At 44.3% G+C, this 15,193-nt stretch overlaps 1 protein-coding gene and 1 long non-coding RNA gene across 2 annotated transcripts; both read left to right on the top strand.

Annotated features, from left to right (window-relative positions):
* Positions 1-723: 723 nt before the first annotated feature.
* On the top strand, positions 724-10,681 carry LOC309689726 (uncharacterized protein; the record flags this gene model as incomplete). Its single annotated transcript, XM_082506349.1, has 19 exons — positions 724-1,245; positions 5,415-5,498; positions 5,615-5,670; positions 5,775-5,903; positions 6,008-6,136; positions 6,241-6,369; positions 6,474-6,602; positions 6,707-6,856; positions 7,001-7,141; positions 7,265-7,330; positions 7,428-7,559; positions 7,652-7,775; positions 7,859-8,010; positions 8,116-8,215; positions 8,326-8,402; positions 8,577-8,685; positions 8,782-8,839; positions 9,001-9,158; positions 9,238-10,681. 19 exons carry the CDS (start codon positions 724-726, stop codon positions 9,253-9,255), a joined length of 2,463 nt encoding a protein of 820 aa, XP_082362475.1. The 3' UTR covers positions 9,256-10,681.
* Positions 10,682-13,214: 2,533 nt separating this feature from the next.
* LOC309689911 lies at positions 13,215-15,191 on the top strand. Its single transcript, XR_014271553.1, has 3 exons — positions 13,215-13,352; positions 14,782-14,837; positions 15,162-15,191. It is a non-coding gene; the product is annotated as an uncharacterized lncRNA (long non-coding RNA).
* Positions 15,192-15,193: the final 2 nt, after the last annotated feature.

The following is a 15,193-nucleotide window of genomic DNA, read 5'->3' as shown; positions in this document are numbered from 1 at the left end:
AGCCTTGTGAGGCCGGCTGGGCAGGCACGGGGACCATGACAATTATTTACTTATTTATTTATTTTTTATTAAAATTAACGTAACAACAAAAACAAAAATAACTAATAAAAACTAATTAACTAAGTATTCAACTGTGTTTTGTGAAATTTGTAATGAGTCTCAGTTAAGTTGATGTCACAGAAGTTTCTGAATCAACCATTTAGATTGTTCAACAAACAGATTTACTCAGGTAAAGATGGTAAGCTGGAGCACTGGTACCCTTCTAGTTCAGTTTAAGTTTTTAGACAAATATTCCCTCATTCAGTTGCAGTTTCTGCTTACATTATACATTATTTAGCTGCAAATGTTTAGCTGCAAGTAGCAAAGTCCAAAAGTGACAACATTTCCACTGCACTCTCTCCAGAAATGGCATATAGAACTTTTGATCAAATTAGACATTTATCCTTGAAAAATCCATGAAAATCTTTAATTGTACCTTTTATAACATTGTGGTGGGGCGTGGTCTGCGGTGCCGTGCAGGGAGGGCGGACGCACCTGCACGGCATCCTTAATCACGCCCGCCTAGTTAAAAACACGGGGACTCAGGGGTTTGGGGATTGTTGTGGTGAGATGTAAATAAAGATGGCTCCGAATGATACTCCGTGGTCCCGCCGTGCCTTATTCTCGCCACATTGGTGCCGAAACCCAGGAGGCAGCACGGCGGGTCCGTATCGGAGCCAGGGAATGGAGGAGCTGGCCCAGATGGTGGCCGAAATGGCGGCCGCCCAGCGGGAGCAGGCGGCGGCGGAGGGAGTAGTAGTGACGGAGGAGTCGCGCGATGGGCTGCTCCAGCGGGGAGCGACGGCAGTGACGGATGGACCGCGCAAGGAGCTGGAGGTCCCCGTGCCAGGGGAGCCTGCTCGAGTGGAACTGGCGAGCGAGGCGTGTGCCACGCTTGAGATCGCCGTGCTCACCAGATCGGCCTCACCACCACCAGAGGCCAGTACACGCCACACCTCTGCCCAGCCACCTGTGAGCTGGGGCTCACGACTGTGCCGGCCGCGCCGGGTGCACACGCCACGCGTCCGACTTCCGAACCAGCTTGGCCTGCACCGCTGGATTCGCGGGCGGCCACCTGAACTCGCACCTCCCCGTCGCTTGGCCGGGGCCTGGGGGCGCCAGCTGTCCGGGCTGATTCCCTCTCCCACTGGCGGTGGGGGAGTAGGTTCGGCCGGATGGCTCCCCAGCCTCAATCAGGCGATGGGGGTATGTGGTGGGGCGTGGTCTGCGGTGCCGTGCAGGGAGGGCGGACGCACCTGCACGGCATCCTTAATCACGCCCGCCTAGTTAAAAACACGGGGACTCGGGGGTTTGGGGATTGTTGTGGTGAGATGTAAATAAAGATGGCTCCGAATGATACTCCGTGGTCCCGCCGTGCCTTATTCTCGCCACAAACATTTTAACAAGTTACTGTCTCCTGCTGCATGTTTCTTGTTTTGGCTTAACTTCATCAGCTCAAAAAACACACCGTGCTGTGGTTTACTGAAAGAACTCATGTACAGGACACACTGAAAGCAGGTTTACAACGTTTAATTAACAAAGTCAAGATCAGTTAACAACAGCTGAACGAAAGATTTACTTTTTCTCGTCGATAAAATGGTCAGATGAGGTCCATGCCAATGTGCTCAAATGGTACCTCCATTAAGGGCAGTAAGGGCATAAAGGCACTTTTGGAATGGCCAGCTGGTTCACCAGCTGACACCACTGGACGCACAACATCAGCGCACATCCAAACAGATTCTTGGCCAGTAAAATCGGTCAATTTTTGGGTCCAGAGTCTTATCTTATTCCAGGTGACCAGCCATCGAGTTGTAACGAGCCACCTAAAAAAATCATTTCTCAGTGGCTCTTCTGCGACCAACAAGTAGATGTGTTCTTCCATTTTACAAGTGTCACGACACGCTCAACATGGTCTGTCGTTACAAAATGTGGAAATGTCAGGGCGCACTATTTGACTATCAGCTCTCATCATTTGATCAAAGGGCGAATTGCATAGTGCCATTATCTTCTGTGTAGCGAATTGCTGGAACCGGCAAGCTGAACGCGGCCCAAACGCCACGTGTCCCTATTGGCTGTGTGTGCAGCCCAGCATACTGCCCTATTGAGCTACCAAACCCCAACCAATCAGTTTTGAGATTTAAGGGGTATGCTAGCCGCCAGCTAACCGCAGCCGTTACTCTATGCATTTCCCCCCGATCTTTCATTTCCACCAGTACTATGGGGTATTTGTGAATATCCATGACTGAGCCGGACAGGTCGCCAGCTGGTCTTTGGCCAGGGTGATGGCAGTTTCGAGGTTCACCGGCTAGTGATAGCAGACTCACTTCACTGTCCTGGCCGGTAGCCCCCCCCCACAAATTTCTCTAGCACTACCATTTTCAGCAATCCAGCCTTTCTAAGTGTGGGGCCAGGCTGCAGCCACCTGGTTTAGGCAGAGGACTGGTCCTCCAGCCCCATTTGCCCCATGAAAGTTGCTGTGATGGTCTTCTGGAGAGACTGATGGCAGCCACTTGCAACAACCGGAGGGCACGTTCCTTTCCTGGCCACCAACACACATAATGTCACATAAACAGAAGCAGAAACTGCTGGTAAGTCATCAAATACACTCATGGCTGAACACCAACACAACTGAGTGAAGTAAAACATTAACTTACGGTCTTATGAACGCACACACTGTCCGTTGTTTGGCTGCCGTTTGTCTCTGAACTAAAGTTGCAGACATGCACCCCGATGGTGCATTCAGGGGGCATAGGAAATCCCATACACAACCCTAACCCTTTTGTACAATAGGTGCAATTACTAGTAGGCTGAAGGGTTGCGCTAGGGGCCATCTGTAGAGATGTAGGGTCAACAACCTGTCTGTGAACGTGGACAAAACAAAAGAGATGATTGTTGACTTCAGGAGAGCACAGAGAGCTCACTTCCCACTTAACATCACTGGATCCTCTTTGGAGGTCGTCAAGAGCACCAAATTCCTTGATGTCCACCTGGCGGAGAACCTTTTCTGGTCCCTTAACCCAAGCTCCATAACTAAGGAGGCCCAACAGCATCTCTACTTCTTGCGGAAGCTGAGGAAAGCCCATCTCTCACCATCCATTCTCACCACCTTCTACAGAGGGATTATCGAGAGCGTCCTGAGCAGCTGCATCACTATCTAGTATGGTAACTGCACCGTATCAGATCGCAGTACCCTACAACTAATAGTGAGAGCAGCTGAGAAGATCATTGGAGCCCCTCTCCCCTCCATCATGGACACTTTTAGCACCCGCTCCATCCGCAAAGCCACCAGCATTATGGAGGACCTCACACACTCTTCACCCTGCTGCCTTCTCGAAAGAGGTACCAGCAAGCCGTCAGACTCCTGAACACTCAGTGACTGGACTGATACACACACACACACACCTTCACACATCGCTACCAAGCACTTATCTGCAGTATCTCACACACACACACACACACACACACACACATATAGGGCTGGGCTATATCATACCGTTCACGGTAATACCGGTGTAATTTTGGGCAACGATAGGAAAATGAAATATCGTGATAGAATATGGGTAAAACGCGCATGCGCAGTGCCTATGTTTACATACGCACATGGCGGCGACACAGAATGAGAAGAGCGAAAGTGGAGCATTACGGCTATATTAGGCAGGCGCCTCGCGGAGTGATACGTACTGTGCTTCAACATAATATTACTGTATTGTGTGTGTATAACCTCTTTTTAAGTTTAGTGGATATTATACATTGTTATGCTCAGGATATGTCGGCCAATTTCCACTGGAAATGCCTTTTGGTTAAACTGTCAGCAAGGAATTTGCATTGTTACATTTTTATATAACTTTAATGCACATAAAAACAGCTGCTTGTTTAAGTGAAAATACATTGATGGTTTTTTTGCACTAATAAAGTCGTGGAGTTGTAAAGTATTTTGTCTAGTGTCAGTTATATCGTCAGTTATATCGTTATCGCAAATTTTCAAATGTATATCGTGATAAATATTTTTGGTCATATCGCCCTGCTCCACACACACACACACACACACACACACACACACACACACACACACACACACACACCAAGTTACTTTTGCACAATACTCAGCATTTTGCACATATCCATTGCACTGTCTTGTCTTGTTTATTTTTGCAATTTTTTGCACATTGCACTGTACATTTCAAGCATGTACAGTGGGGTTGCTTGGAGACGAGTACCACACAGTTCCAATGAGCATACATTCCAAAATATGCAAACTAGCCCCATACATTATGATGACATATGTTCAGGGTATGAACATTCTATGCTGAAAGCTTATAAATATACAACTATTGAACTTGTTTTCAGTTGAACTTTTGCATAGCACAGAAGATTTTCACTGCGATCAAATTAGGTTCAAAGATGTTCAAACGCTTTTTTCTCAGAAAGGTAAGTTTGACGAGACTTGTAGCACATTTCTCTGTATATTTTCTTACAGTAAATAAGCATTTTGAAGCTTTTAATGGAGCTTCATAGATGATTTTTGTAAAAACTGAATTTTGAACCAAATGAAGTATTTTGTATTTCATACCATAAACTTTAAAACTCAAATTGAGGCATGAATAAATTGTTTTTAATTTATTTAAACATATTCATATCGGTCCACTTCATGAGTCGATAGCTCACTAAATTGATAAATAATCTAAAATAATACCAAATTTTCTAACTGGACACTTTTCATGTAGAGCCTCCCTTGGAATGTTTGTTTTATGCCATTACTGATGTTGGTTTTCTTCTTTCTAAACAGAGATCAAAAAACCAAAACGTGGCAGAGAAGGAAATTCCTTCTACGTCTCAACAGAGGTAAAGAAATGTGACTCTTTAATCCAATGTTGCCGGAGATATTTATAGCAGTGGTTTAGTGTGAGCTGTTTTATTTCCCTTTTATTGTTGTTTTTCTTCCGCCTTGTGTGTTTATATCGTTTTTACTACTTCTAGTTTTGTCTATTATTTATATCGATTCAGAGATTAGTTGAAAATATAGAGTGTAAATGTACAAAATACATGATTTTGTTCATTTTGGTATTTCATAACAGTTATTATTTTTTATTTGCAATATCCAGGATGCGCTCCTTGTTAAAAATTTCCACTTTGAAAAATAACATTTACACTTTTGTCCTCGATCAGCGTCCCGGATGCTTCTGTTGCTGCCACAACACCTAACCATGAAAATGGTATAAAGAAGAAGAAGAAAATAAAATGGAGACACTTCTTCTGCTGTTTCTCGGTTTGCTTTTACAGAAGACATATGAAATGCATATTTTCCTTAAAATGTATTTGTTAATTTTAAGTGACTTTTCTTTTTTAATAACATTATGTTTGTTCGTTCTCTACAGGAAACTGACAGCGATACAGAGGCAGAGACCCCCACTGTAAAGCCACAGAAAAAGTCCCGCTGGTCTATTTTCAAATTCTGGAAGGTATGTTTTATGGAAAGAGTCACTATCATCAAGCATTTATTCATCACAATGAAATGGGAGCAATTAAGAGCAATGAAGCACACAGCTATGTCCTGTCTTTTGGTTTCTTTCTACAGAGAAGAAACCAGGTTGCTCCAGAAACAACAGGGGAACCTGATAAAAAGAGTGACAAGTAAGGGAAACTTTAATCTTCTCACTTTAAAGAAAAAATCTTTTGGGATCCTTCTGGTTGCAGATTTGATACTTAATCTTCTATATATTTGTATATTTTTGCAGATTAAAGAACATGCAGCAGGACTGTACACCTGCCGAGGCAGCACCACCAAAAGAAGACTGCCTAGAAACAAAAGGTCGAGAACTGGTTGCTCCAGAAACAACAGGGGAACCTGATAAAAAGAGTGACAAGTAAGGGAAACTTTAATCTTCTCACTTTAAAGAAAAAATCTTTTGGGATCCTTCTGGTTGCAGATTTGATACTTAATCTTCTATATATTTGTATATTTTTGCAGATTAAAGAACCTGCAGCAGGACTGTACACCTGCCGAGGCAGCACCACCAAAAGAAGACTGCCTAGAAACAAAAGGTCGAGAACTGGTTGCTCCAGAAACAACAGGGGAACCTGATAAAAAGAGTGACAAGTAAGGGAAACTTTAATCTTCTCACTTTAAAGAAAAATTCTTTTGGGATCCTTCTGGTTGCAGATTTGATACTTAATCTTCTATATATTTGTATATTTTTGCAGATTAAAGAACATGCAGCAGGACTGTACACCTGCCGAGGCAGCACCACCAAAAGAAGACTGCCTAGAAACAAAAGGTCGAGAACTGGTTGCTCCAGAAACAACAGGGGAACCTGATAAAAAGAGTGACAAGTAAGGGAAACTTTAATCTTCTCACTTTAAAGAAAAATTCTTTTGGGATCCTTCTGGTTGCAGATTTGATACTTAATCTTCTATATATTTGTATATTTTTGCAGATTAAAGAACCTGCAGCAGGACTGTACACCTGCCAAGGCAGCACCACCAAAAGAAGACTGCCTAGAAACAAAAGGTCGAGAACTGGTTGCTCCAGAAACAACAGGGGAACCTGATAAAAAGAGTGACAAGTAAGGGAAACTTTAATCTTCTCACTTTAAAGAAAAATTCTTTTGGGATCCTTCTGGTTGCAGATTTGATACTTAATCTTCTATATATTTGTATATTTTTGCAGATTAAAGAACCTGCAGCAGGACTGTACACCTGCCGAGGCAGCACCACCAAAAGAAGACTGCCTAGAAACAAAAGGCCAAGAACTGGACATCAAGCCTCCACTGAACAGTTCAGAGGACCTAGTACAGGTCATAACTACAGACAATCCCAGGTAAGTGCTTTTAATATTTTGGCCGATTGCTGATCACAATAAGAATTAGATGTTTGAATGCTTTTCTCCAGAGAGACAATGTTTGTTTGTTGTCCTGTTGTGCTTGCTATGCATCCCTGACTCCTTTCTTCTTTCTGCATGCAGCAGCACCCATAAGGAATGTGGTGAAAGTTCCAACCAGGTTAGAAACACCACTGAACATAGTGAGCCATCAGACCTGAGTTGGGACACTTTGCTTATGGAGTTTCTGGCACAAGAGGATGGATTGGAGCAGGTGTTTGACATGTAAGAGAAAAACGTCCTCCAAAATGTTTAAACTTCAAAGCTCATGCATACATGCACATACACTGCTTAGCTTCTTGACATCTTTCCTAATTGTGTGTTTGTGTTTTTACCTTTTTGCAATAGTTTAGGGAAAAATTTGAAGGATAGAAAAAAAAAGAAAAATAAAGTTCAGACTGTGGACCGCTTCGGGTGAGTACACGTGGTGCACGAGGACCAAAGCTCTCTTTGTCAAAGTGGAAATGAGTTATTTTACACTGATAGTGTAAACTTTGTGTATGTGTGGCAGGTTTCCAAACATTGTAAACAGCTGCTACATGAACTCCTGCCTGCAGAGCCTCTTCAACAATGAGGAGTTCATTAGAGATGTCAGCCGTCAGGAGACTTTGTGGAGAGCAGTCCCAGAAGCTCGGCTCTTAAGGTGCGCTACGTCAACCTTCTACTTTCTTCAGAAACCTGAAGAACAAAGATATCTAACACCAGAAATGTCTGTTTACCCTTTCCTTTTTACAGAAGGCTCATGAACATCAGGAACTGTCATCAATCAAGAGATTATGACCTTAAAAAACGCCGCCTAATGTCTTTTAAGAAGGCATTCAGCCAACAGGTTCCTGAATACGAAGGCAGTGCACAGAAAGTGTGTCAGCTATTTGGACATTTTGTTTTTTGCTTTACCTTCTAATGTTTATGTTCTAAATCTCCTCTGTGTTTTTCTTTCAGGACGCTCATGAATTCCTAACCTTTTTCCTCAATGAGGTGAAAAGCCTCTCACCTCACCTGAAGAGGGAAGCAGCTCTCCTGGGCCGAAGTTATACCTGCCCAGTAGAAGACCATCATGTTTTCAAAATGGAAAACATGAGGACATGCAAGAGGTAAGCCAGTCTTTCAGAAACACAGGGCTGATTGCAACATTTTCATATACCTCTTTTCCACCTACTTGATCGTTACTTTAACTACGTTACTCCTTAAATGTGTAGCTGCGGTCACCAGTCATCACAACAGGAGGAATTTACAAGCTTGTCCCTTGACCTGGTTCCAGAGGGGTCTGTTGAGGACATGTTAGGGACATACTTGAAGGTAAGATCACAAATTCCAGTAGAGATGTAGTATCACTGATCTTGTGTGTGCGCATAGGTTGTGATTTTTTTTTCTACCATAAAGCCTGTTTTCTCTTTGCCGTTGTTTAGGAACAAAAAATCGAATTTACCTGTGACTGTGGAGGGACGACCTCGGAAGTGAAGCAGTCTTTTGATACACTGCCAAGGTGAGTAAGGTCACATCAGAATTGATCGACTGACCTGATTTCCAAACTGTGGCGCACTAAACATCAGAGTTTTTAAGACAACACTTGAGCAGTCATTTTCTCCCATCTTCGGTTTGTGTTTGACACTCATTCTTCTTATTTTGTACCTTGGGTTTTTTTTTTCTTTTCTGCCAGAGTTCTCATCTTTCACCTGAAGAGGTTTGGCTTTACAAAAACCCACAAGCTTCAGAAGGTGAATGACCCCGTCAGGCTGCAGAGGGACTTGGTGGTGTCATCCAAACAGGTAAAAACAGACTGCAGAACATCTCAGAGAATCAGCTTAATTATCGCACTGATGTGAGACTTTATGAAACTGATCTTTGGATTTGTTCCTTCTCAGGGTGATGGCCGTTATGAACTCATAAGCATCATTAGTCACTATGGAGGCACAGAATCAGGTAAAACAACTGACTTGTTACAAACAGAAAATGCTACTTTTGAGTGAAGGACTCACACACAAAAGCTTTTGATGTTTTAAGAAGCACTAAGTCCAAACCACTGTTTGCTTGAATCAGTTGACTTTTAGAAGTTGGATTCATTTGTCTTAATGTGATCTTAGGACACTACATCTGTCATTCTGTGCATCCTGAGGAGAGCCCACAGTCTACATCAGATCATTGGCTCACCTATAATGATGCACGGGTGCTCCACACAACTGGATCGGCAGTTTTTGAGGAACAGCAGCAGTCTGCCTACATCCTGTTTTACAAGAGAAACGTAAGAAGACACAGCAGCTGAGAGAATTTTGAAATGTCCTATTACCTTGTTAATCATTTTTCTCTTCATTCTAAAACAGGGTGTGGAAGCAAGTTAGAGCCATCATCGTGCTGAGAAGGAACAACCGTCGTCTCAGACCGCTGGTAAGTATTGCCCTTAGGAGGAAGGGTCCTCCCAGAGAGCCTGGTTCCTCCCAAGATTTCTTCCTCCAGGAGGGAGTTTTTTCTTGCCACCGTCGCCCCACATTCACCGGTCATTCACTAGTAGTGCACCACTACTAGAGATAGTCAGGACCAGTGTTTGGCTTGCTCTCTGGGAACAACAAATAAATTAATAATAAAATAAAATAAAGATATTATTGTCACGGGCTGAAAGCAGGGACTCAAGCGCAGAGCAGGTTGATGTCTCAAAACACAATTTATTTACACACCCGTGCAATAATATATACAGTGACGGGAAATTCAGGGTTCCAGGGGATTAGGGGAAGGCTCTCTCTCTCTCACGCTCGCTCACGTCCTCACACACGTTCGTACCGCGGGGAGGTCACAGGTCCGGGAAGATAAGCTGGAACAGGGAAAGGGAGATATCACTCACAAATCACGAAGGCATAAAGGTGTAAGACCACGGGAGCTGGAAAGGTAGACTAACGTCAGTAGCGCAATCATCCCGCGATGAGAGGATCTGTGACCCAGCCTCAAATAGAAGACGGATAATCAGCTGATCGCCAACAGCTGTGAGAGCCAAGGGCGGGAGCCAGCTGTGAGCTCCGCCCAGGCAGAGAGATAGGGGGAGAAAGAGAAAAAAAACACAAGTGTAGCCTTGTGAGGCCGGCTGGGCAGGCACGGGGACCATGACAATTATTTACTTATTTATTTATTTTTTATTAAAATTAACGTAACAACAAAAACAAAAATAACTAATAAAAACTAATTAACTAAGTATTCAACTGTGTTTTGTGAAATTTGTAATGAGTCTCAGTTAAGTTGATGTCACAGAAGTTTCTGAATCAACCATTTAGATTGTTCAACAAACAGATTTACTCAGGTAAAGATGGTAAGCTGGAGCACTGGTACCCTTCTAGTTCAGTTTAAGTTTTTAGACAAATATTCCCTCATTCAGTTGCAGTTTCTGCTTACATTATACATTATTTAGCTGCAAATGTTTAGCTGCAAGTAGCAAAGTCCAAAAGTGACAACATTTCCACTGCACTCTCTCCAGAAATGGCATATAGAACTTTTGATCAAATTAGACATTTATCCTTGAAAAATCCATGAAAATCTTTAATTGTACCTTTTATAACATTGTGGTGGGGCGTGGTCTGCGGTGCCGTGCAGGGAGGGCGGACGCACCTGCACGGCATCCTTAATCACGCCCGCCTAGTTAAAAACACGGGGACTCAGGGGTTTGGGGATTGTTGTGGTGAGATGTAAATAAAGATGGCTCCGAATGATACTCCGTGGTCCCGCCGTGCCTTATTCTCGCCACATTGGTGCCGAAACCCAGGAGGCAGCACGGCGGGTCCGTATCGGAGCCAGGGAATGGAGGAGCTGGCCCAGATGGTGGCCGAAATGGTGGCCGCCCAGCGGGAGCAGGCGGCGGCGGAGGGAGTAGTAGTGACGGAGGAGTCGCGCGATGGGCTGCTCCAGCGGGGAGCGACAGCAGTGACGGATGGACCGCGCAAGGAGCTGGAGGTCCCCGTGCCAGGGGAGCCTGCTCGAGTGGAACTGGCGAGCGAGGCGTGTGCCACGCTTGAGATCGCCGTGCTCACCAGATCGGCCTCACCACCACCAGAGGCCAGTACACGCCACACCTCTGCCCAGCCACCTGTGAGCTGGGGCTCACGACTGTGCCGGCCGCGCCGGGTGCACACGCCACGCGTCCGACTTCCGAACCAGCTTGGCCTGCACCGCTGGATTCGCGGGCGGCCACCTGAACTCGCACCTCCCCGTCGCTTGGCCGGGGCCTGGGGGCGCCAGCTGTCCGGGCTGATTCCCTCTCCCACTGGCGGTGGGGGAGTAGGTTCGGCCGGATGGCTCCCCAGCCTCAATCAGGCGATGGGGGTATGTGGTGGGGCGTGGTCTGCGGTGCCGTGCAGGGAGGGCGGACGCACCTGCACGGCATCCTTAATCACGCCCGCCTAGTTAAAAACACGGGGACTCGGGGGTTTGGGGATTGTTGTGGTGAGATGTAAATAAAGATGGCTCCGAATGATACTCCGTGGTCCCGCCGTGCCTTATTCTCGCCACAAACATTTTAACAAGTTACTGTCTCCTGCTGCATGTTTCTTGTTTTGGCTTAACTTCATCAGCTCAAAAAACACACCGTGCTGTGGTTTACTGAAAGAACTCATGTACAGGACACACTGAAAGCAGGTTTACAACGTTTAATTAACAAAGTCAAGATCAGTTAACAACAGCTGAACGAAAGATTTACTTTTTCTCGTCGATAAAATGGTCAGATGAGGTCCATGCCAATGTGCTCAAATGGTACCTCCATTAAGGGCAGTAAGGGCATAAAGGCACTTTTGGAATGGCCAGCTGGTTCACCAGCTGACACCACTGGACGCACAACATCAGCGCACATCCAAACAGATTCTTGGCCAGTAAAATCGGTCAATTTTTGGGTCCAGAGTCTTATCTTATTCCAGGTGACCAGCCATCGAGTTGTAACGAGCCACCTAAAAAAATCATTTCTCAGTGGCTCTTCTGCGACCAACAAGTAGATGTGTTCTTCCATTTTACAAGTGTCACGACACGCTCAACATGGTCTGTCGTTACAAAATGTGGAAATGTCAGGGCGCACTATTTGACTATCAGCTCTCATCATTTGATCAAAGGGCGAATTGCATAGTGCCATTATCTTCTGTGTAGCGAATTGCTGGAACCGGCAAGCTGAACGCGGCCCAAACGCCACGTGTCCCTATTGGCTGTGTGTGCAGCCCAGCATACTGCCCTATTGAGCTACCAAACCCCAACCAATCAGTTTTGAGATTTAAGGGGTATGCTAGCCGCCAGCTAACCGCAGCCGTTACTCTATGCATTTCCCCCCGATCTTTCATTTCCACCAGTACTATGGGGTATTTGTGAATATCCATGACTGAGCCGGACAGGTCGCCAGCTGGTCTTTGGCCAGGGTGATGGCAGTTTCGAGGTTCACCGGCTAGTGATAGCAGACTCACTTCACTGTCCTGGCCGGTAGCCCCCCCCCCACAAATTTCTCTAGCACTACCATTTTCAGCAATCCAGCCTTTCTAAGTGTGGGGCCAGGCTGCAGCCACCTGGTTTAGGCAGAGGACTGGTCCTCCAGCCCCATTTGCCCCATGAAAGTTGCTGTGATGGTCTTCTGGAGAGACTGATGGCAGCCACTTGCAACAACCGGAGGGCACGTTCCTTCCCTGGCCACCAACACACATAATGTCACATAAACAGAAGCAGAAACTGCTGGTAAGTCATCAAATACACTCATGGCTGAACACCAACACAACTGAGTGAAGTAAAACATTAACTTACGGTCTTATGAACGCACACACTGTCCGTTGTTTGGCTGCCGTTTGTCTCTGAACTAAAGTTGCGGACATGCACCCCGATGGTGCATTCAGGGGGCATAGGAAATCCCATACACAACCCTAACCCTTTTGTACAATAGGTGCAATTACTAGTAGGCTGAAGGGTTGCGCTAGGGGCCATCTGTAGAGATGTAGGGTCAACAACCTGTCTGTGAACGTGGACAAAACAAAAGAGATGATTGTTGACTTCAGGAGAGCACAGAGAGCTCACTTCCCACTTAACATCACTGGATCCTCTTTGGAGGTCGTCAAGAGCACCAAATTCCTTGATGTCCACCTGGCGGAGAACCTTTTCTGGTCCCTTAACCCAAGCTCCATAACTAAGGAGGCCCAACAGCATCTCTACTTCTTGCGGAAGCTGAGGAAAGCCCATCTCTCACCATCCATTCTCACCACCTTCTACAGAGGGATTATCGAGAGCGTCCTGAGCAGCTGCATCACTATCTAGTATGGTAACTGCACCGTATCAGATTGCAGTACCCTACAACTAATAGTGAGAGCAGCTGAGAAGATCATTGGAGCCCCTCTCCCCTCCATCATGGACACTTTTAGCACCCGCTCCATCCGCAAAGCCACCAGCATTATGGAGGACCTCACACACTCTTCACCCTGCTGCCTTCTCGAAAGAGGTACCAGCAAGCCGTCAGACTCCTGAACACTCAGTGACTGGACTGATACACACACACACACACCTTCACACATCGCTACCAAGCACTTATCTGCAGTATCTCACACACACACACACACACACACACACATATAGGGCTGGGCTATATCATACCGTTCACGGTAATACCGGTGTAATTTTGGGCAACGATAGGAAAATGAAATATCGTGATAGAATATGGGTAAAACGCGCATGCGCAGTGCCTATGTTTACATACGCACATGGCGGCGACACAGAATGAGAAGAGCGAAAGTGGAGCATTACGGCTATATTAGGCAGGCGCCTCGCGGAGTGATACGTACTGTGCTTCAACATAATATTACTGTATTGTGTGTGTATAACCTCTTTTTAAGTTTAGTGGATATTATACATTGTTATGCTCAGGATATGTCGGCCAATTTCCACTGGAAATGCCTTTTGGTTAAACTGTCAGCAAGGAATTTGCATTGTTACATTTTTATATAACTTTAATGCACATAAAAACAGCTGCTTGTTTAAGTGAAAATACATTGATGGTTTTTTTGCACTAATAAAGTCGTGGAGTTGTAAAGTATTTTGTCTAGTGTCAGTTATATCGTCAGTTATATCGTTATCGCAAATTTTCAAATGTATATCGTGATAAATATTTTTGGTCATATCGCCCTGCTCCACACACACACACACACACACACACACACACACACACACCAAGTTACTTTTGCACAATACTCAGCATTTTGCACATATCCATTGCACTGTCTTGTCTTGTTTATTTTTGCAATTTTTTGCACATTGCACTGTACATTTCAAGCATGTACAGTGGGGTTGCTTGGAGACGAGTACCACACAGTTCCAATGAGCATACATTCCAAAATATGCAAACTAGCCCCATACATTATGATGACACATGTTCAGGGTATGAACATTCTATGCTGAAAGCTTATAAATATACAACTATTGAACTTGTTTTCAGTTGAACTTTTGCATAGCACAGAAGATTTTCACTGCGATCAAATTAGGTTCAAAGATGTTCAAACGCTTTTTTCTCAGAAAGGTAAGTTTGACGAGACTTGTAGCACATTTCTCTGTATATTTTCTTACAGTAAATAAGCATTTTGAAGCTTTTAATGGAGCTTCATAGATGATTTTTGTAAAAACTGAATTTTGAACCAAATGAAGTATTTTGTATTTCATACCATAAACTTTAAAACTCAAATTGAGGCATGAATAAATTGTTTTTAATTTATTTAAACATATTCATATCGGTCCACTTCATGAGTCGATAGCTCACTAAATTGATAAATAATCTAAAATAATACCAAATTTTCTAACTGGACACTTTTCATGTAGAGCCTCCCTTGGAATGTTTGTTTTATGCCATTACTGATGTTGGTTTTCTTCTTTCTAAACAGAGATCAAAAAACCAAAACGTGGCAGAGAAGGAAATTCCTTCTACGTCTCAACAGAGGTAAAGAAATGTGACTCTTTAATCCAATGTTGCCGGAGATATTTATAGCAGTGGTTTAGTGTGAGCTGTTTTATTTCCCTTTTATTGTTGTTTTTCTTCCGCCTTGTGTGTTTATATCGTTTTTACTACTTCTAGTTTTGTCTATTATTTATATCGATTCAGAGATTAGTTGAAAATATAGAGTGTAAATGTACAAAATACATGATTTTGTTCATTTTGGTATTTCATAACAGTTATTATTTTTTATTTGCAATATCCAGGATGCGCTCCTTGTTAAAAATTTCCACTTTGAAAAATAACATTTACACTTTTGTCCTCGATCAGCGTCCCGGATGCTTCTGTTGCTGCCACAACAC

The sequence above is a fragment of the Aulonocara stuartgranti genome, assembly GCF_965226115.1.
Source record: "Aulonocara stuartgranti genome assembly, chromosome: 15".
Lineage (NCBI taxonomy): Eukaryota > Metazoa > Chordata > Actinopteri > Cichliformes > Cichlidae > Aulonocara > Aulonocara stuartgranti.
The sequence above is the reverse complement of the archived record's forward strand: the minus strand, read 5'-3'. Positions and strand labels throughout refer to the sequence as shown.